Source organism: Phascolarctos cinereus, unplaced genomic scaffold (assembly GCF_003287225.1).
Source record: "Phascolarctos cinereus isolate Bilbo 61053 unplaced genomic scaffold, phaCin_HiC Scaffold_9;HRSCAF=440, whole genome shotgun sequence".
Lineage (NCBI taxonomy): Eukaryota > Metazoa > Chordata > Mammalia > Diprotodontia > Phascolarctidae > Phascolarctos > Phascolarctos cinereus.
The window spans coordinates 203,665,843-203,687,030 of NW_027556402.1; the positions used below are offsets into that span (position 1 = coordinate 203,665,843).

The 21,188-nt window shown below is 43.2% G+C and overlaps 2 protein-coding genes and 1 pseudogene across 2 annotated transcripts; all 3 read right to left on the reverse strand.

Annotated features, from left to right (window-relative positions):
- Positions 1-204: 204 nt before the first annotated feature.
- On the reverse strand, positions 205-819 carry LOC110221032 (transmembrane protein 126A pseudogene; annotated as a pseudogene).
- A 9,818-nt stretch (positions 820-10,637) lies between these two features.
- LOC110221128 (oxytocin-neurophysin 1) lies at positions 10,638-12,040 on the reverse strand. The gene is made up of 3 exons (XM_021005530.2): positions 11,882-12,040; positions 11,184-11,385; positions 10,638-10,687 (listed from the first exon to the last, which is right to left on the reverse strand). The coding sequence occupies exons 1-3, from the start codon at positions 12,038-12,040 to the stop codon at positions 10,638-10,640; spliced, it is 411 nt and encodes a 136-aa protein (XP_020861189.1).
- Positions 12,041-15,396: 3,356 nt separating this feature from the next.
- LOC110221127 (vasopressin-neurophysin 2-like) lies at positions 15,397-21,006 on the reverse strand. Its single transcript, XM_021005529.2, has 3 exons — positions 20,808-21,006; positions 18,759-18,960; positions 15,397-15,682 (listed from the first exon to the last, which is right to left on the reverse strand). The coding sequence occupies exons 1-3, from the start codon at positions 20,925-20,927 to the stop codon at positions 15,498-15,500; spliced, it is 507 nt and encodes a 168-aa protein (XP_020861188.2). The 5' UTR covers positions 20,928-21,006; the 3' UTR covers positions 15,397-15,497.
- Between the last annotated feature and the right edge of the window lie 182 nt (positions 21,007-21,188).

A 21,188-nucleotide genomic window follows, 5' to 3' on the forward strand; every position in this document is an offset into this window, starting at 1 on the left:
TAGGTCATTGTAAGAGTAAATGAAATAATAAATGTTTTGAAAACCTTAAAGCACTATATAAATGTTGGTTCTCATGATATCCTCTTAATTAGTTTCCCTTCCCCATCCCTATATCTGTCCTCTCCAATCCATTTTTTTTAAGTTGCAATAAGTATAATTTTATTGTATATTTGTTGGGTATTAGTATCTTATTTTTACATAATTTTAAACTTTTAGTTGTGCACTTGATTTATTTTGAATATCCCAGAACTGGAAGCCAGGTTCAGGTAATTCAAATGCTTTTATGAGTACTTCATACTGTTTAGAACCAAGGTATGCTGCAAACATAGTCAGCAGCATTATGGGAAAGACTATCTTTCTAAAGACAGGTGGAGAGACTGTGGTCCAGTAGGTCCAAATATTTCCTTTCTGTGGTAGCGGAGCCGAATTGTACCTGGCTGCCAGAGCACCATTTATTGGTATAGCCAAAATGACAAGGTAGAGACCCCCGATTTTGAGACCAACCATTCCACCTCTTATAACACTACAGGCTTCACAGTTTAGATCACCTGAACTCAAAGGTAAACTTATAACACTTTTGTAAGTTACGTAGATTGACAAAAATGGGAGAACATCCATTGATAAAGCTGATGTTATGCAAGCATGTGTCACATTTAAGATGCATCAGAAAAAACTGTTTGCTATTAGGCCACAAAAAGCTGTGTTTAGTCCAGCCTAAGCTGATCCAGTCATAAGTAAATTCTGATCCGATTCCGTTTTTCTGGCTATGATTTCATTGATCCTTAATTTTCTTTCCATATTTTCTTGATTATGCTCCATCTTGAGACCCGGTGCTCCGATCCAGTAGTGAAGAAGTCGAGGAGCAGCCTCCACTGCAGTTCACGCTCACCACAACGTGGGCAGTCTTCCTCTGGGCGCCACCATGTTTACTCCAATCCACGTTTCACAAAGCTGCCGGAGTAATCTTCCTAGAGTTTAGATCTTGGGTTACTTCCACACTCAAAACCGTGTTCTTCTTGAAGGAAGGGAATGCTTCAATTTTGCCTTTGTTTCCCCCGGAACTTAGCACAGTTCTGGGCACATAGTGTCCCTTAATAAACATTCCTTGACTGATTGGAGGATTGGTTGACTCCCAAATGTACATCTTATAAAATGCAAGCTCTGTAGCATTCAAAGTCCTTTACAATGTGGCTCTGGCCTATCTTTTGTAGTTTTATTTACTAGTATTCCCCTTCATACACTCAATGCTACAAACCAACTAATCTATTCATCCTTCCTAGTATCAACCTGTCTTCTCCCTTTCACCCAATACCTTTGCATCCCCTGTTCCCACTGCTGGAATGCCTGCCTCACCATCCTTGAAACCCTTCTCCTCTTTCAAGGTCCATCTCTAATGATGCTTCCGTCATATTATTTTCCTTAAGAATCATATTCCTCCAATCCCATCCTCAATCAATCAGGATCATTCTCTTGAACTAACTGTTGAACTAATTGCCCTTTGGTGGTTAATCATCTTATAACTTGCATAATTAGCTATTTATGTCTACCTCTAATCTCTATCCTAAGTGGTAAACTCTTTAAGAGTAGAGAAGATGGCACAGTTTTTTTAGGTACTAATAAATATAGGTTAAACTATGGAAAAATTCTTCAGGCTGCTCCCCCCAAACTCTAGGCTAGGGATTGGACTCAATTCTTTTTACAGCTACCTTTAAGAGTGTGTGGCAGAGAGGAGGAGCCAAGATGGTAGAGCAGACAGCAACTCAGCTGAACTTTCCCAATGTTCCCCTTTAAACAACTTTAAAATAAAGCCTCAAGTTGAAATCTGGAGTGGCAAAGCCAACAAAAGGTCAGGGTGAAACATTTTTCCAGCCCAAGACAACTGAAGAGGTTGACAGGAGAGATCTGTAACACCGGGTTGGGGGACAGGCCCAAAGTGCAGCACACACTGTGCAACACCAGCAGTGGCCTTTAGACGTGGCTGTGACAGTGGCAGCAGCAGCTTTAGGAGCTCTCAGACCAGAGACTACAAGGGTCAACTGGTCAGAAAGAGATTACAGGGGGCCCTTTGCTGGCACTGGGTGAAAGCCTCTGTTGCATTACTCACACCCACTTTTGGGTAGCAGTTCCAGGGCAAAGAGGAGCACTTGTGACTGTAGCTGAAGGAGAGAAGGGGACTTGGTCACAGTGCCAAGGGCCAAGAGGAGTGCTAGCACCTGTGGCTTCAGAGGAGCAAGATTCCCTCCTGAGTAAAGACCAGACCACAGGCCAGGAGAACAGGGACCATACCTTTTCTTCCACTTTGGAAGTACCAAACTAACAGACCCCCAGAACTAGCTCTGAAGACAGCAGCATGAAAAACCTCAAATTTAGATCTGTGCCTCTTCCACCCTGGGAGCATAGCCCAACTTTAACACATAGTTAAAAGTCAAGAAATAGGCTGGAAAAATAAGCAAACAATAAAAAAGAATTTCACTATAAAAAGTATTGTGGTAATAATCAAGACACAAATTCAGAAGACATCAACATCAAAACAGCTACAAGCAAAACCTCAAAGAAAAAAAAGTGAATTGGACACAAGTCTAACAAGAATTCTTAGAAGAGCTCAAAAAGGATTTTAAAAAATTAAATAAGAAATGTAGGGGAAAATTTTTAAAAAGAAATGAGAGTGATGAAAAAAATATGAAAAGTCAATAGCTTGGTAAAACAGACACACACACATACACACAAAATACAGAAAATAACACCTTAAAAACAGAATTTCCAAATGGACAAAAGGTACAAAAGCTCACTAAAGAAAACAATTCCTTAAAAATTAGAATTGGGCAAGTGGAAGCTAATGACTCCATGAGACATCATGAAACAATAAAACAAAATCAAAAGAATGAAAAAATAAAAGAAAATGTGAAATTTCTCATCAGAAAAACAACTAACCTACGTGGAAAATGTGGTTGGGAATGTTGCTTCTACATATCACTCAATCAGGGGTTGAACCCTGCATGACAACATTGGAATCAGTTTAAACTGGGAGGGAATGTGAGAAATAGCTTTTTTATTTCCACAAAAATCAAGTAGAACCTAAAGAATGCAATCTAAAGGGGGTAGGTGGAAGTTGAACAAAAGGAGCTATATTAGAATAAGAAAATTGTCTTAGTGGTGAATAGACTGTCTGAAAACCAGTTCTGAGGTTAGGTATAGATTAACATATCCTCATCCCAGCAGAAAAGGTGTGGGCATATCCAAATAAAGGCAAAGGTAAATAAGGGCTGGGGTCTCCAAATTGTGGGAGTGGAAGATCAAAATAAGGAGATTAGGCACTTTGGATAGGCTGTAATCTCTACAGGACCCAGCAAATGGGGAAACAGGGGAAGGAAATTCAAATGGGGAACAGGTAATAAAAAGGTGTGCATCTGTTGACACATGTGCTCTCACATGAGTGCTCTCACACATATGGGACACCCAGGCTTCCCAGACTGTTAATAAAACTTCTTCCTAATTCAACAATGACTTTGTGGAATTCATGATATTGATATAGATAATATTTGGAAATAGATCAAGGAGAGATAACTTAAGAATTGTTAGACTGTCTGAAAGCTATGATAAAAAGGGCATATTTCAATAAATTATAAAGTAAAATTGCCCTAGATATCTAATTATCCTAGGAACAAAGGGGAAACCAGAAACTGAAAGAATTCATCAATCCCCTCCTGAAAGAGATTCCAAAAAGAAAACAGCCAAGAATATCATAGCCAAATTCCAGAATTCCCAGGTAAAGGAGAAAACATTGCAAGCAGCCAGAAAGAAATTATTCAAATATCATGGAACCACAGTCAGGATCACACAAGATCATCAGCTTCCGCATTAAAAGATCAGCAGGCTTGGAACATGAAATCTGGGAAAACACAGGAGCTAGGATTACAACCAAGAATACCTCACCCAGCAAAACTGGGTATAATCCTTCAGGAGGAAAATGAACATCTTATGAAATAAAGAACTCTCAAGCATTCCAGATGAAAAAGACCAGAGCTGAATAGAAAATGTGACATTCAGACACAAGGCTCAAGAGAAGCATAAAAAGAGAAATGTATGAAGGAGAAATCATAAGGGACTTAATGTTAATTGTTAACATTCAAGAGGGCAGCCAGGTGGTGCATTGGATAGAGCACCGCCCTAAAGTCAGGAGGACCTGAGTTCAAATCCGGCCTCAGACCAGACAGTTGACACTTACTAGCTGTGTGACCCTGGGCAAGTCACTTAACCCCAATTGCCTAATAAAAATAAAAATAAATTGTTAACATTCTTAAATGGGAAAATGATAATTGCAGTTCTAAGAACTTTATTATGATTAGTGCAGTTAGAAGGAGTATACATAAACAGAGGGCATGGGTGTGAGTTGACTATGATGAGATGATCTCAAAAAAAAATTAAAGGATGAGAAAGAGGTATGCACTGGAAGAAGAAGGAAGGGAGAAGAAGAATTGAGAAAATCATCTCACATAAGAGACATGCAAGGGAGAATCTTTACTGTGGAGGAGAAAATGGAAAGGTGGCAGGCAATGCTTGAACCTCACTCTTATTTGAATTGGTTTAAAGAGGGAATAACATACACTCTCAGTTGAGTATAGAAATCTATCTTACCCAACAGGGAAGTAGGAAGGGAAAGGGATAAGAGAAAAAGGGGGAGGGCTCTGATAGAAGGGAGAATGAATTAGGGGAGGTAGTGGTCAGAAGTAAAACAGACTTTTGAGGAGCAAATGGGGGGAAGGGAGAGAGAGAGAGAGAGAGAGAGAGAGAGAGAGAGAGAGAGAGAGAGAGAGTACATGATTTAGACATAAAGGGTGATATCATAAGCATATTAAGGGAGCATGGAAATTTTTTACCTGTCAAATCCATGGATAAGGGAAGAATTTATGACTGAACAAGAGATAGCATCACAGCAAGTGAAATGGATAATTTCAATTACATTAAATTTAAAAGGGTTTGCACAAACAAAACCAATGCAGCCAAAGAGTAGGAGGAAAGTAGGAAACTGGGGAGGGATTTACAGAAAGGTTCTCTACTAAACACTCATTTCTCAAATGTATGGGCAGCTAGGTGGCTCAGTGGATAGAGTGGCGGGCCTGGAGTCAGGAAGACCCAAGTTCAAATCCAGTCTCAGACACTTACTAGCTGTGTGACTCTGGGCAAGTCAGTTAACCCTGTTTACCTCACTTTGCTCACATGTAAAATGAGCTGGAGAAGGAAATGGCAAACCAACCCAGGATCTCTGCCAAGAAAACCCCAAATGGGGTCACAAAGAGTCAGACATAACTGAAAATGACTGAACAACAATGAGTCAAGTGTATAAGAATATGAGTAGGGGCAGCTAGATGGTGCAGTGGATAGAGCACTGGCCCTGGAGTCAGGAGGACCTGAGTTCAAATCTGACATCAGACACTTGACACTTACTAGCTGTGTGACCCTGGGCAAGTCACTTAACTCCATTGCCTAGCCAATAAAAGTTAAAAAAAATAAAGAATGTTAGTTATTTCTAGTTGATAAATGGTCAAAGAATATGAATAAGCAGTTTTCAGAAGAAGAAATCACACCTATCTCTAGTCATATGAAAAAAAAATATTCTAAATCACTATTGATTAGAGACATGCAAATTAAAGCAATTCTATGATACCACCTCATATCTATCAGATTGGCTAATGTGGCAGAAAAGAAAAAATGACAAATGTTGGAAGGGATGTGGAAAAAATTGGGACACTAATGCACTGTTTGTGGAGTTGTGAGCTGATCCAACCACTCTGGAGAGCAATTTGGAACTATGCTCAAAGGGCTATAAAATTATGCATACCTTTTGACCCAGCAATACTATTCTTAGGTCTGTATCTCAAAGAGATCAAAGGAAAAGGAAAAGGACCTGTATATACAAAAATATTTATAGTATCTCTTTTTGTGGTGGTAAAGAATTAGAAATTAAGGGGGATGCCCATCAATTTGAGAGTGGCTAAACAAGTTATGATGTATGACTGTGATGGAAAACTACTGTGTTATAAGAAATGGTGAGCAGGATGGTTTCAGAAAAGACTGGGAAGGCTTATATAAAAGTGAAAAAGTGACATGCAAAGTGAAGTGAGCAGAACCGGGAGAACATTGTATACAGTAATAGCAACATTGTATGATGATCAACTGTGAATGATTTTGCTGTTCTCAGCAATACAGTGATCCAAGGCAATTCCTGAAGGACTTATGATGAAAAACATTATCCACCTCCAGAGAAAGAACTGATGAAGTCTGAGTGCAAATTGAAGCATATTTTTTTCACTTTCTTTATTTTTCTTGTTTTTTGTTTTTTTTGCAACATGACTATTATGGAAATATGTTTTGCATGATTTCATATGTATAATTGATTTCACATTTCTTACCTTCTCAGTGGGTGGGGGGAAGGTGAGAGGAAGTGAGAGAATTCAGAACTCAAAATGTGTTTTTTAATAAAAAATTATTTTTAGTTTTTTCCCACTTAATAGTATTCTATTTTTTCCAATTATATGTAAAAATAGTTTTCAACATTAACTTTCATAAGATTTTGAGTTCCAAATTTTTTTTCTCCCTCCTTCCCTGCTGCCCTTCACAAGACAGTGAGCAATCTGATACAGGCTCTACATGTACAATCATATTAAACACATTTCTACATCAAAATATTTTTAAATTAATGTTAAAAATAAATTAATAATAAAATTTTCAAAGTAGGTTGATGGAGCAAGCATAAGAGGAATATTTAATCATAGTTTCATCCTTACTGGGAAAGAAAAGTTTATTAAAAATGAGAATAGCAAATTAGAATTGGAGAATCTGGACTTGGGCTTTACATTACTGATGTGATTTGAGAAATATCTGTGGAAAGAGGATTGGATTTTCTTTTCTAAGGAAAACAAGTAGATAATACCTAGTGCTGATTTCTTTAAAAGTAATTCAAAATAATTTACTGAAGGCAAACACAAATGAAATAATTATAAACCCTAAATATCAATAGATTAAACTAAACTTACCCATGAATTCAAAGAATGGATTATGATTCATAATGACAGAGGACAGAATGGGGATTTATAAGGGTCTGTGGTGGTAGAAAACAACAGGACTTGGCATAGATTAAGTGCCAGTGAGACGTCCAGGATGACACCTAGGTTGTGATCTTAGTGGTGCAAAGAGGGGATGGTTTGGGAATAAAAACAATGTTTTGGACATGTTAAGTTTAAGATGTTTTAAGGACAACCAGATTAAGATATCCAATAGGCAGTTGCTGAAGCAAGAGCAAAGGTCAAAACAGTTTCATTTTTTCCCGTGAGGAAGGAAAAAGAAAACGATTTTTTAATGTTGGACGGAAGTCTCCAGTAGCTTTCAGTAGGTGTGTCCCCATCGCCGCCACCCCAAAACCTTTCAGGATTCATTTCAATGCTTTTTGTGTATAGAACAGGAAAGACTAAAAGGACACATAAAAAAAGCCACAAGCATTTTGGAGTAAAAATCAACATCTCATCTGCACATAGGCCACTGGGATGACTTTCTCTTAGGAACATTGTTTCTTGTAGAAACATGTGGGAAAAAAATTTTTTTGGAGGATTTCTTTGTACTTAAGGGGGGAAAGCTCCAGTAAACCCAACAACAGGGGAAAAAAACAAGTGAGTTTGTAAATACTTTATGAAAAAAAGGAACTTATAATTTGGACTCATTTTTTAGCAAGATGACAGCTTTCCCTCCAAGCCCACCTGCTGAAGCCCCAGCTCACGCGAGGACCTACTAACATCTCTCTCTCTCAAGCTTCTGTCAAGCTTCTTACTGTGTAAATCCTGTACAAAATAATTTGGGTTTAGCTTTGCTTGGGAGTTTGGGTTTTTTTGATTTGACTTTTTTTGGGTTCTTTTTGTGTGTGCGCCCCGATTGATGTGTGTGTGGGGGGTGTGGGTGTGAATTCATGTCCAATTAGACAAAATTAGCAGCATCAAAATGGAGGGGAAGACACAGGCCAGCCATAAGCCCTTCTTTTCTATTTTGGGTTCAGGCCTTGTCTGCCAACTTGAATGTGCAAAAGAGAAAAAATAAAGAATATATTATATACATATACATATACATATACATATACATATACATATACATATACATATACATATACATATACATATACATATACATATACATATACATATACATATACATATACATATACATTTCACAGAAGGAAGACACGTACAGTGTGTGGAGAAGGGTCTATTTAAGCAAGTTCTGGATCCCACCCCCCCACACAACTCCCCTAAGAGATAGTTCTCTCCCAAACTTTAGATTGGGACAAACACTAAGGGAGAAAAGGGGGGGAGGGCATAAGGTGGTTTTGATGGGACCCCTCCCCCAAATCCCTCACTCCCCCTTCACCAAGTTGCTTCCAAGAAGTGAGAGCAGGGAAGGGCCCCCTCCATCAGAGGAGACGAGGAGATGGTTTGCAATAACTAAGAAAATGCAGTCATTTTTAGTTTGATTTGATTTGACAAATTCTTTGCTTTGAAGATTTCTGCCTCTAGGTTTTCTTTTGGTTTTTGTTTTGTTTCCCCCCCCCTTTAAAAAAAAAGGCAATTAAATTTTTTGGCCATTTTGTGCACCTAGACCCCACCCTCTGAATGTCATCTGTTTTTGATGAAAAATGTTTCTATTGTGGGTTCATCTTGCTGTAAATCTGTATTCATATTTTTGTGAATTCTATACCATGTACCATTGTATTATAGTAACTTTTATAAAGCAAACCCTAAATATACTGACCTTTCTTACAGAAAAAAAAGAGTAAAGGTCAAGAGAGAGATTAGAGCTAGATTTGAGAATCGTCTGCACTGAGATGATGATCGAATTTAGGGGAAGCCTATCAGATCACCAAGCAGGATAGAATGAATACTGAGATCTAATTGATATCAGTACTGGCTTTTTATCCATTATACCACACAGACTCTTGACTGACTGATAGCTTTAAAAAAGTCATTACCTGGTGACCATATTTCTGATAATAAGCTTCTCCAGATGTGCAATTCAATCCCCAGGCCTCTAACCAAATATTTCTCTAGAACTACTCTTCTTGAAAACAGTGATATGGTACAATTTTTGTCGTTGTTGTTCTGTGATAAAGCTTAGAAACTCTTATTAATCCTAAAGGAAGTCAAACTGCTTGAAGAATTTAGTGATGACTTTACTCATGTGTAAAGCATCTATTCCCTCTGTGTTTGGGCTACACAGGGATGGAAAGGGGCCATTCCCACCTATGTGACAGAGGAATACAGAATGTCTTCTCCTGAAAGTAAGTCACTGGTATTTCCCATACAATTGCCTTTTTGTTAGTCAATCTGGTTATGTGTGATACTAACATAAAGGGAAATCTATATTATTAAGAAGTAGGAAGACTAAATTACAACAAACATTACCAACCACTCAACCTCTCATTGGCTTTCCCTTCATGTCCCATCAGGTTGCATTGGTCAGGACTCCTTGGTCATTCCCCAGAAACCTCTTCATTCTCTAAGATCACTTTAGGACAGGAACTCACATGTTGGAAGTACCCTCTACTCTCTGATTGGAGGGTAGGGGGCTCCTCCCAGAATCCTCATTTAAGGAGGGCATCCAGGTCAGCCATCTTTTAACTTTCCATTGGACTGCACTCTCCTGGATGTCCATTTCCATTGTACCCCCATTCCAGGTGACTTTCCTACACCTCCACCATAGATTTCCAGCTTCCTTTTATGTGCTATCTCCCATATGAGAATGTAAGACCCTAGAAATAGTATCAGTCTTTTTGTTTGTTTGCATTTGTCTTTCCAGTGCTTAGCACATAGTAAATCCTTGTTGACTGACAAAAAAAAAATAAATAAAAAGTATATGGCAACTAATGAAGAGATAACAAAATGAACCACTTCCTTCTGGTCTTCACAGGGGTGGGAGGGATGTCTATGGGTGTGGTTTTGTTTTTTTTTTAGGCAGTTGGGATTAAGTGACTTTCCCAGGGTCACACAGCTAGTAAGTGTCAAGTGTTTGGTCTGAGGCCAGATTTGAACTCAGGTCCTCCTGACTTGAGGGCCACCGTTCTATCCACTGTGCCACCTAGCTGTTATGGGTATGGGATATTTAAGATACTGTCAGACAGATGTATTGATTAGCTTTGCTGATCTGAATTAATTTCTCTCTCACTTTCTTATTCTTTGTAACTTAGAATGGCTCTCTAGAATATATTTGGAAATGCTAAGAGATAGAATAGGGACTGGGGCTGTGATTTCATTGGCATAGGAAGGTCTAAGACAGGGAAACTCCCTCTTCCAATGTAAGTCTTCACATTTTCTGCATCCTGACTCACCCAGAATCACACAGCATGTATCAGAGTCAGTACTTGAACCCAGATTTCTGAGACCAGAGTGGAAATGAAGGTGATGTAAAAACAAAAGATATAGCTGGTATACATCCTTTATATCCATTTTATTAAGGAAACAAAATGATTTGGCAAGTGGGACAGAACAGTTTCCTAAACAAAACAGAACTCTCAGGACTAAGGCATGCTGTCCTTCTTCTCACCTAGCTGGGAGGGGGAGAGGAAATGAGCTGCTCCATCTGTCTGCATCTGTCCAGGCCTAGGAAAATGCAGGTTCTTGGTCACAGGCAGGGTCCAATCCACAACCATCTGCAAAAAGAGAGAGGGCAAGTATTTCAGTCAGATGGGAGTAGCCATGGATTCTTCCTTCCCCAGCCCCTAAACCATGGAAAGAGGGAATTGTGCAGCTGCGTGATTCCCTGTGACCCCATTTGGAGTTTACTCGGCAAAGATACTGGAGTGGTTTGCCATTTCCTTCTCCGGTTCATTTTATAGATGGGGAAACTGAGGTAAACAGGATTAAGTGACTTGACCAGGGTCACACAGCTAGTAAGTGTCTGAAGCCGGATTTTAACTCAGGAAGAGAAGTCTTCCTGACTCCAGCTCGGCGCTCTGTGCACTATGGCGCCAGCTAGCTGCGTAAAGGGGGAAAGAAGCCATTAAAGGGCAGACCAGAGGGTGAATGAGTCGGGGAAGGAAAAGGGACTTTGGGGGAGCGAGGCCATCACAGCTCCCAGGCCAGGAGGCTGAGCCCCTCGCCCTCTCACACAGGTGATCAGGGACCCAGGAGTGCCCAGCCTCTCACCGCTGCTGCAGCAGATCCCGCTGGCAGCACAGCGCCCTCCACTCCCGCAGGGTTTCTGGCCAGACTGGCACGGGGAGGGCAGGTAGTTCTCTTCCTGGCACCTCAGGCTCTCGGCCGTGCCCATGTAGCAGCCTAGCTCTTCCCCGCAGCAGATGCTGGGTCCGAAGCAGCGCCCTTTGCTTCCTGGACCACAGGGGAGGCACTGCAAGGTGGGGAGAATAACAAGGGTCAGTACTATGGACAGCGCAGGGCGGATCTGGGGCGGGACAAACAGACAGCTTCTCTGAGTTCCACCTCTGACCCCTTGGTTTGGAAGCCGAGCAAACTGGAACCCAGAGGGTGGAAGGGATTCATGCAGGGAGGCCGAGGTGGAGCGCACACAAGAAGCAAGGACCAAGTCCAAGCCCGGGGCTCTCTCCTGCCCTGCCCTGCCCTGCCCTGAGTTGAGCCTCGATAGAGGAACCTGACACCTGTGAGGGGAAAGGGAGCTAGGACAGAACTGGAGATCTGAGCAGCCCAGGGAACACCACGACAAGGACTCAGGCATTAGGGCACCCAGGGCAGCCTTGGGACCCCCGGGCCCTGGAGGTTTGCCTGGAGGTGGCCTTTGGCCCGTTCCATGCCCCAAAGCCGCCTAAGGGGGTACCCGGGGCTGGGAGAGGGGCCTCCAGCCGAGTCCCACCCAGGCGGAGCCTCACCTTGCGCACGTCCATGTCCAGAGCCGAGCGCTTCCCGCCGATGGGGCAGTTCTGGATGTAGCAGGCAGAGGCCAGAGCTAAGAGAGCGAGGAGATAGCAGCAGGCGAGACCAGGATGGGACCGAGGGGAGAGGCCAGGAAGGGAGCCGGGGCTGCCCATGGTGAAGCTGGCTGCCTCAGAGGCTGGATTGGTTAGGCTGAGGGCTGGGTCCCCGAGGTTGATCTTCCTGGGGCTCTGAGCTCCGTGCTCTGAGCTGGGCCTATTTATGCCTCGGAGCCAGAGGCCTAAGGTGGCAGCCGCTTGGAAGCTCACGCCCGGTCAGCGGGAAGTGAGTGCCACCAGTGCCCCCTCACTTAGCCAGGTCAGGCTGGAGCACAAGGTCAGGTTGTCTGGTCAGGGCCGAGCTCAGGGCCAGAACTGGGGCTCTGCCCTCATTAGGCTGTGGCTCTACTTAATGCCCTAAGTGCTAGCCTAAATGAACTTCCAATTAACTCTTGGCTCTAAGATCTGAGCCTGCAGTCTAGCAGCCCTTCCTCATTTACTCCCCCACTTCCATCCCTCCCTCCAAAAGTCTCCCTTCTTCTCTTGGTCTGTTTCCAGATCGAGAGGAGCTGGTTCCAGGCCCGCTTCTTGGATGAAAGGCCTGCCTCTCTTTTTCAGAGCAAGAGACAGCCAGCTCCATCTGTCTCCTCCTAGGAAAGCAGAAGCCAAAGTCCAGAGAGGGAAGGTGCTCCCAGACCGTGGACCCCAGAATCCCAGTCCTTAACTCCCTTTTATCAAAGACTGCCTTCCCTAGGAGATGGGGTGTCCAGGGTTTGAGAAATCAAGGTGCAGGGGAATTGTAGGCTTGGGACAGGATTCAGGCCTGACACCAAGATAAACACAGACTGGGAGAAAAACTGGGCTCAAGTCAAAGAAGGAGCTGTCCCCAAGAGAAGGGTCTACCAGGAATGTGGATGCAGCTGGTCCTGAGTCACTCCTAGGATCACTCTGAGCTCTCTCTCAGCCCAGAGGGAAGAATGGAGTTTAATGAAGAAGAGAACCTTTGTATCTTCCCCAGTGCCTAGTACACAATAGGTACTTTAAAGTGGTTGAGTGAATAAATGAATGAACCAGGACAGTGAGTAGACTGGAGAATCCTTGAAGTAACTGGGGTTGTTTAGCTGGAGAAAAGAAAAGGATATTAATAGAGGGATGAAAGACAAAAGTAAAGGGGAGGTAGACTGAGGGAAGAGGAAGAGGGTGATAAAGACAAAAGAGAAACCAAGAGAACAGAACAACAGAGGGATGAAGGGTTCAGAGGGACAGAGAAGACAAGCAGGGGAGAGCACAGAAGAACAAGTGCCGGAGGGGATGACGTCTTGAGGACAAAAGGGCAAAGGGGAAGATGACCAGAAGGAACAGCATGGGGAGAAAAGGGCAGAGAGGGCAGCATTACCAAATGACATAGAAGACAAAGAAATAAATGGGCACAGGAAGTGGAGAATTGGGGGATAGCGGAGGGAGGAGAGAGGACCGAAAGGGATAGAGGGCAGGGGGGCTAAGGGACAACAGAAAGGGGAATAGAGGGCCAAAGGACAATCATTCAGAAGAACATGCACATGACAAAGTGCCTTCAAAGGCCAATAGGAGCATTTCCCTTGAGGTCTCTTTCCCATCCTCTGAGAGCCCCCAACTCCATCCATTACTCATCTCAGTCCCTCTGGACCCTAATTTCCAGTTCCTCTTCATGACTCCAGGTTTGGTTAGAGAGCTGAAGAAGGTCCTCTAACTCATCCCCTAATCCCCAACCCCTGCCACCTCTGCTCAGGATCCAGAATGGGATTGTCTATGCTCCAATTCTCTGCCTCCAGAGAACAGCGAAAGCGAGTTGGGGTGGGAGGTTAGAAGAATCAAGGGCTAGAGTCACTGGGTAGGATGTAGAGGAGGAGAGAAAGGAATGTAAAATGGGATGATATTGGAAGCAAGCTCCTACCAGAAATGGTGGGAAGGAATGGGATAATGGAAGGGCTATTCTTAATGAAGACCATATGTGACCAGTGAGGAGGCAAAGTGAATGATGATACTAAGAAATGGAGGAGGAATTAAAAAAAAAGAAAGAGGAGAGGAATTTAATGAACTTTCAAAGAATCACAGAATCTCAGAGCTAGGAGGGACCTCCATGCAAACTAATCCAGCCCCGTCCTTTCATAGCCAATGGCCTAAAAAAATCTGTCAACACCCCTTGACTCCTTTTCCTTTCACCTCACTCTTTTCTCAACCTCTTGCTATCTGCTTTTGACCTTAACATTCAGCTGAAACTTCTGTTCCAAAGTTTCCAAAAATCTTTTCCTTGCAAACCACACGATCTTTTCTCAGTCCTCATCCACCTCTTCCCCTCTGCAGGTGGAGAAGACAGTCAACAACATTATCATTCACTCCTTTAGGTTTTTGTGACACTGCTCTCTCTTGTTTCTCCTCTTCTTTGTCTGATTACTCCTTCTCTTTTACTTTATCATCATCAGTACTCCAGCCCAGGCTTTATCCTGGACCCAGTTTTCTTCTTTTTCTTCCTTCTTTTGGTGCCCCCACAGATTCAATCACCACTCCTGTGCAAATCAGTTCTATGCCAGAGCTGGATTAATTATCAGACTGGGGGAGAGGATATGTGCTGTAATGGGAGCCAGGATACCCATGTACTTCCCCTATACCTATGTATATGTACACATGTGTATATATACACATATATAATTGAGGGGTTAACTTTAGTCCTTCAAAACCTATCCACAACCTATATTTCCAGGCTTAATACATATTAATCCCTTTCACCCACTCTATAGTTCAGTCAGACTGGCTTTCTGTTCCTCACACATGCTATTCCATTTCCCATCTTTGTGGCTTTCCACAAGCTGGCTTCCATGCTTGGAATAGACTGTGTTCTCACCTCTGCCCCTTAGAGTTCCAAAGTTCAGTTCAACTCTTTTTTTTTTTACATCAGAACTGGGTGGTTGGGGACCAGGGAAGAGAAAGAAAGAGAATAAGCATTACTGAGTGCCTGCTATGTGCCAAGCACCATACTAAGCTTTTTGAAATATTATGTGCTTTGACTCAAAACAATCCTGGGAAGTAGGTGCTATTATTATCTCCATTTTACAGATGAAGAAAAAGATGAGGAGACTTGCCTAGGGTCACACAGCTAATAAGTGTCTGAGGCCAGATTTGAACTCAGGGCCAGTTGCTTGCGGGCAGGGATTGTGTCATTTTTGTCTTTGTATCCCAGTAGCTGGCACACAGTGGTCTGGAAAAGGCCTCTAAAGCCACCTAGTCCAGCCCCTTCACTGTAGCAATGAGAGCAATGAAGCTCAGGATGGTTAAGAGACTTTTAGGTGTTTAGTAAATGCTTGTTAATAGTTGACTGAACAGAAATACAGCAGAGATTCTGCCCAAAGATTTGCAATGAAGGGAAAGCCTCTACTTCCAAAGAGCTTCCTTGCCACCTCACCCTGCCCTCGTGTTACAAGACAGAGCCAAAGAGCTCAGAACAATTCAAGACCTTTATTTTTCTAAAAACACTTGGAGCAGGGGAAGGGAGAGGGTGGCATGCTGGAGAGAGGGGAGCTGCTCCTCAAGGGAATCCTCAGTAGATAGCTTCCTCTTTGGGAGGCTGCAGTTCCCCCAAGTGCTGACCAGCCAGCTGCACTTGGTGCAGCAGGAAGGCACTGGCTGGCCCATCCAGCTGGGTCCAACTGCTCTTCTCACTGGTCTTTGCCCTCCTCTGGTTGCCAGTTTCCTCCCAGCAGGCTGGTTCCACCATACAGCTCTCTGTGAGAACAGCAAAGGAAAAAACTCAGAACATGGAGTTCTATGAAGTCAGGCCATGCAGTTAAAAACAGGGTAAATGAAGTAGACCTAGGAGGCTTCATTATTTTCCTGAATTAGTTCAGGACATCTGAGGTGGGATGGTGGCCAGAAGCAAGAAGACAAAGAAGGTGGCTGGGGGGGAAGGGAGGATTCTCTCCTTATCTGTTAGGACAAGCTGTCCCAGAGCCAAACCCTAACCCTAATTCCAGTGACCATTCCCAGGGTGGGTGAGTCCCTGGAATTCCATTTAGCCCCACTTCAAGGTGGATTGATTTATCCAGGTATGTTCAGGACTGAAAACATTGTTACAAGCACCTTTCAGTTGAACATTCCACATTCCACATCCCACAAACCAATTAAAAGCCTCCATCTTTCAGAGCCCTGTGCTGGGGACTAGAGGAAATACAACATTTAGACAACATACGATCCCTGTCTCAGGAAACTTACAGTTTAGTACTGTTGAGGAGAGGTAGGAGGTTAACACAGATATCTCAACTCACACCTGAGCACATATTTCTCCCTCTAGTCTGGCATATTGTTTTTTGAGATTCAATGCTATATAATGGAAAGAGTTCTGATTTGGGAGTCAGGTAAGACCTGGGCTCAATGTCCTCACCTGTAAAATGGGGCTAGCAAGACTTATATTACCAACCTCTCAGGGCCATTGTGAGACTCAAATGAGGTGGTATATGTAAGTGCTATGAAAATGTCAGTGATTATAATTATTCTGTAGCACACATGTGCATGTGCACACCCCCTCCCACACACTCCGCCCCTCCTTGAGGGCTTTCCTTAAATGTCTGAAATAAAATGACTGCAGTGCAATGGCCATTTGGATGCACTGCCTAGCAAACAAGGACACTCCATGTCTTCAGGCTTTACTGGCCCTTGACAAAAACTAATAACCAGAACAGGCTTAAGTTTGGGGGGGTTTTGGGGGGTTCATCTCAGGTGACTTCTGTCCTTGACCACTATCCTTGTTTCCTGAAGGTGGGGAAATCACCTCCTGGGAACCAAGTCTGCATTGACCTCCAAAGTGTGTTCAATATAGATATATATGAGTGGCCATCTGATCGATCTTCGTAGCACAAGGAAGTTCTGCCTTAGCCAGTGCCAAACTTCTGTGGCCTCTGGCTGCCTGACTCCATCCTTTTCCCAGTAGGATCATTCTATCCTCATTTCTATTGCTCAGCCATCTTCTTAGGCCCTTGCCTTCCAGTCTGAGTGGCCCTCCTTGTTCTCTAGCTTTGCTTCTGTGCTCTACACTGAAGGAGCTGTTCTGGACTTAGTTAAAGTTCCACCTTCCTGAGCTGGATTAGTCTTTGGAAACCCAGTCTAAGCCTCTGTTTCATTCCTTTTAGCAACTGCTCATACTTCAGCTACTTATCTTCTCTCTGAATAGTCATTAGACTATATACCACATGCACAATAGTACATGATGGTGTTAAAGAGCTCTACCCACTCATTCCAACCTGACCCTTTCTGCTTTCTGATGTACTCTTCCTCTTTCTAGAAGCCTTAGTAGTAGATCATCCACCCACATCACCATATTTTTTTCCTTTTATACTGAACGGTACCTACTAAACTAGCACCCACCCAGCCACCTTGCCCACACAAAAGGCCACTCCAACTATCTTTAAAAAAAAAAACCTACATCACTCTCAATATGATTTCAGAATTGTCCTTCTTCATACTGCACACAATTTTTTTGCTTTCCCTTGCTATTTTCTTTCATGATTTCCATCAGATTTCACCCCCCCCCATTTTTTTGTTTTATTTACCACCTTGAGGGCTTGACAATACCATAGGGTTACAGTTGCACAACCAATCCAAACTTTTATCTCTACTATGCTATGAAATTTTATCCAGTAAAGTGAATAGAAGACTTAGGTTAAAATGATCATAAGGACATAGATCCTTTTCTGAGCACCTGTGGACTGGGAGATCAAAGCCCACACTACCTGGAGGGAAAGAATCTTTTCCCAACATAAGCAAACTTTTTAGTTTATCCATGGGCAAGCTCTCTCTCCCTACTGGGGTTCCTGATTTTGTAACATCAGATTCTTCTCTTCTAGAGGTAGGGTGATGTAGTGATCCATCTTCAGGTACTATTTCCTTCTGTCACTACATGAGAAATTTTCAAATGATCAGGTAATTCACACACACACACACACACACACACACACACACACACACACACTCATGCACTCATACATGAGATAGAAAAACACTCTTCAATTTGTTACTGAACATCTCCCCAAATCTTTTATCCCTCATTTTGATATTTGTGTGTCTATTTTGAGACTCAGGATCTACCCCTAAGAATCAAAGCTCTCTTTGTGGTTTACTATGCATTGCTGCATGCCATTGTTCTAAAAATGTGGCCTCTCTTTAGATCATCTTTAGTGAAAATTGTATTCAGCAAATCCATAACACAAGAGGAAGTAAGCAAGCATTCAGGACCAGGGAACAAATTTTAAAAAAAACAAACAATTAAACAGCTACACAAATATAGATAGTGATAATTAAACAGCGCACACCATCAATTTTTTACCGGACTTCAGATTTCATTGTCATAAGGAGCTGCCAGTGAGGAACTTCTTCGAATGTAGATTGGCACCTACAGTGTAACTTTTGGTCTTAAAAAGCTTCCTGGGCCACTGAGAAGGTAAATGACTTGCCCAGGGTTACACAGCTCCTATGTGTCAGAGGCAAAACTTGGACCCAAGTCTTTCTGAACCTGAGGCCAGCTGTCTATCCACTATGACACTCTGACCAGCAACTAGCATATGAAAAGACAAGTAAAATCAATTCATTCAATGCTTCATTCAAGTAAGCAGCAATGTTATCAATTATGAAATGAGCACCAACATTTCAAAATTCACTGGAAGGATTTTTTTTTAGGATTCCCCCCCAACCCTGTCCCAAGATAAAATTGAGCTTAAATGGAAATAATTTTCATCTCAAAAAGCTAAGAAACTTAAAAAAAAAAACCTTCTCAGGATGAGCAGAAGACTGGGCTATATTTATATATTACCAGCATTGCAGCAGATCCCAGCAGCAGCGCAACGTCCTCCATTGCCACAGGGTTTCTGGCCAGACTGGCAGGGAGAGGGCAGGTAGCTCTCTTCCTGGCACCTCAGGCTCTCAGCAGTGCCCATATAGCAGCCTAATTCATCTCCACAGCAGATGCTGGGCCCAAAGCAATGCCCTTGGCTCTTAGGACCACAGGTGAGACACTGCAGGGAGGAGCAAGGTTTAGGGTGAGCAAACACACAGTCTTTATCCCCTGCAAGAGAGTATCCATTTCCCCCCCCCTTTCATACATGTCACCTTCCTATTTCCTCAATTCTTCCCATTCTCTCCTCTTCTCTTTTCCCTTGCCCTTCCTTTAATGCCCTGCCACATTCTCACTTCCTCTGTCTTCTCCCTTCCTCCTTCTCTCCTCTACTTCCTTTAATCCTTTCCTCTCCTCTCCCTTTCTATTGTTCTCTCCTTCCTTCTCCCTTTCTATCTTCTTCTTTCTTTCTTCTCCCATCCTCCTCCTCCTCTCCTCTCTTTCCCCCAATACTCTTTTCCTCTCCCCGCCTCTCTAATCTTTCTTCCCTTCTTTTCTTCTGTTCTATCCTCCTCTTTCCTATTCCCTTCTTCCTGTTCTCTTCAATTGTCTCCCAGGGACTCTGCGTAACCAATGTAGGACTTGCTCCTTCCTTAAAAGACAGGAATTCAAGTTTGGGGTTCTGTGTTTTCCTCTCCCAGACTACTCACCCAACTACCTGCATTGTGTTCAGCAAAACCTGTCTTTCTAGCCTTCCTTTTTAACACAGGATGGAGTTGCTCAATCACCTCTTTTCTGCCCTACAGCCCTCTCAGCTCACTGGAAACTGACCCTGTGCTTTCCCACCTTGGTGAAATATTGACAGATGAACTGGGCAAATGAGGGAGAAAGGGAGATAGTCTGGGAAAGGAGGAGGAGAAACTGCTTAGCTTCCTCTAGTTGCTGATCAAGGTGCTGAAGCAACCAAACTTCATCTTCTAGATCTAGAGGCATATAGCACAAAGAAACTGGTCCCTCCCTGAAACAATTCTAAATGAGGTACTGGGCACTTGGACAAGAAAGGCTGAGGGAGGAGAACATATCTTTCATATGCTCATATGGTGGTGAAGACAAGACCAGATTTTCTCCTGTTCCTCTGAAAACTGAATAGAAGGGAAGAGGTGAGAAAGGCAGGAGATGGTCAGATATAGTAGAGGATGAGGTGTCAGTCACTCTAGCTTGAAAAGCCCTCAGTCTGCACTGATACCCACATAATGCCAAAAGACCTCAAGGGAAAAGCCCAACATTTTAGGTAGAGCCCTACGAACTTATCTATTGGGATGACATGGACAGGGAGTATGGAAGGGGCTGTGATCTGCATTGTTAGAGTGTGTACTCCAATCAAAGAGATCACAAAGCCTTTGAAGGAAGTGTAACATAACTTCCTGGAAGGGAGCAAAGTTAGACTGAGTTGCTACTCCTTTTACTGGAGAACTCTAAGACGAAGCTTTTCACTCCATTTCTTTGCCCATAATGTGACTCGGGAGGTGACTTATGGGCTTAAAATGGAGGCTGAAAATCCTATCTTTGGTGAGCTGAAAGGCTTATCCCATCGGAAATAGAGGGTGACTGAAAAGTCAGCTGTACCCCTTCTCCCATTAGGGCTGGACTCCACCCACTAAAGAAGTCCCTCTACTTCATCGCCAACAAGAGGCCAGTCTCTGCCTGAATATCTCCAATGTTACCTCTCTCTGCTTCCTTTTGCCTCTCTCCTTTTCTCTCTGTATGCTCCCCTCTAGCCTTTACCCTATGTCCCTCTCTCTACCTCATGTTCCCTTCTCTCCCTTACCCCCCTAATCCTTGCCTTACTGTGCACTCCTGTCTTTTAGGAGCCCCTTCACACACCAGACAAACTGCCCTAGGAATACTGGAGGGGCCAGTCAGGCACAGGGTTCTCTGCTCCCAGAGAAGCTGATGGTTTCTAAGTGAAGTCCCAGCAATGCCATTTCATGCCACTCATAGGAAGAACCCTGACCTAGCCAGCCATACCTGTCTCATCTCAATGTCAGTCAAGGAGCGCTTGCCTCCCCTTGGACAGTTCTGGAAGTAGCAGGCAGAGGTGAAGGTGAGAAGGCAGAGGAAGCAGGCCAGCAGCCTGGGATCTGGCATCTTGGTAGCAGGTCTGGAGGCTGGGTTCTGGCTGTGGTTGCTTTGTTGAACTGAGCTGTCCCTGGTTCTTGGCTTTAGGGCTTTCAGCTGCTTATTTATACCCCAACAATATCCCCTTGGAGACTGCCACGTTGAAGCAGCCTCTTTCCTCTCCCTCCCCATAACCCCTCCTACATCTCCCAAGTGTATCTCCATGAACCCTAAGCAAGGAGAGAATTCTATCCTGGTGATTCAAGGCTCAGGCTCAAAGCCTGCCTGCCT

Excerpts from the sequence above, each read along its gene's own strand:
- LOC110221128 (XM_021005530.2), bottom strand. The coding sequence starts at position 12,040 with ATGGGCAGCCCCGGCTCCCTTCCTGGCCTCTCCCCTCGGTCCCATCCT. Across the intron at positions 11,386-11,881 it reads TGGACATGGACGTGCGCAAG|TGCCTCCCCTGTGGTCCAGG; the intron begins GTGAGGCTCCGC and ends CCCACCTTGCAG. Across the intron at positions 10,688-11,183 it reads CGGGATCTGCTGCAGCAGCG|ATGGTTGTGGATTGGACCCT; the intron begins GTGAGAGGCTGG and ends CTCTTTTTGCAG.
- LOC110221127 (XM_021005529.2), bottom strand. The coding sequence starts at position 20,927 with ATGCCAGATCCCAGGCTGCTGGCCTGCTTCCTCTGCCTTCTCACCTTC. Across the intron at positions 18,961-20,807 it reads CTGACATTGAGATGAGACAG|TGTCTCACCTGTGGTCCTAA; the intron begins GTATGGCTGGCT and ends TCCTCCCTGCAG. Across the intron at positions 15,683-18,758 it reads TGGGATCTGCTGCAATGCTG|AGAGCTGTATGGTGGAACCA; the intron begins GTAATATATAAA and ends CTGTTCTCACAG.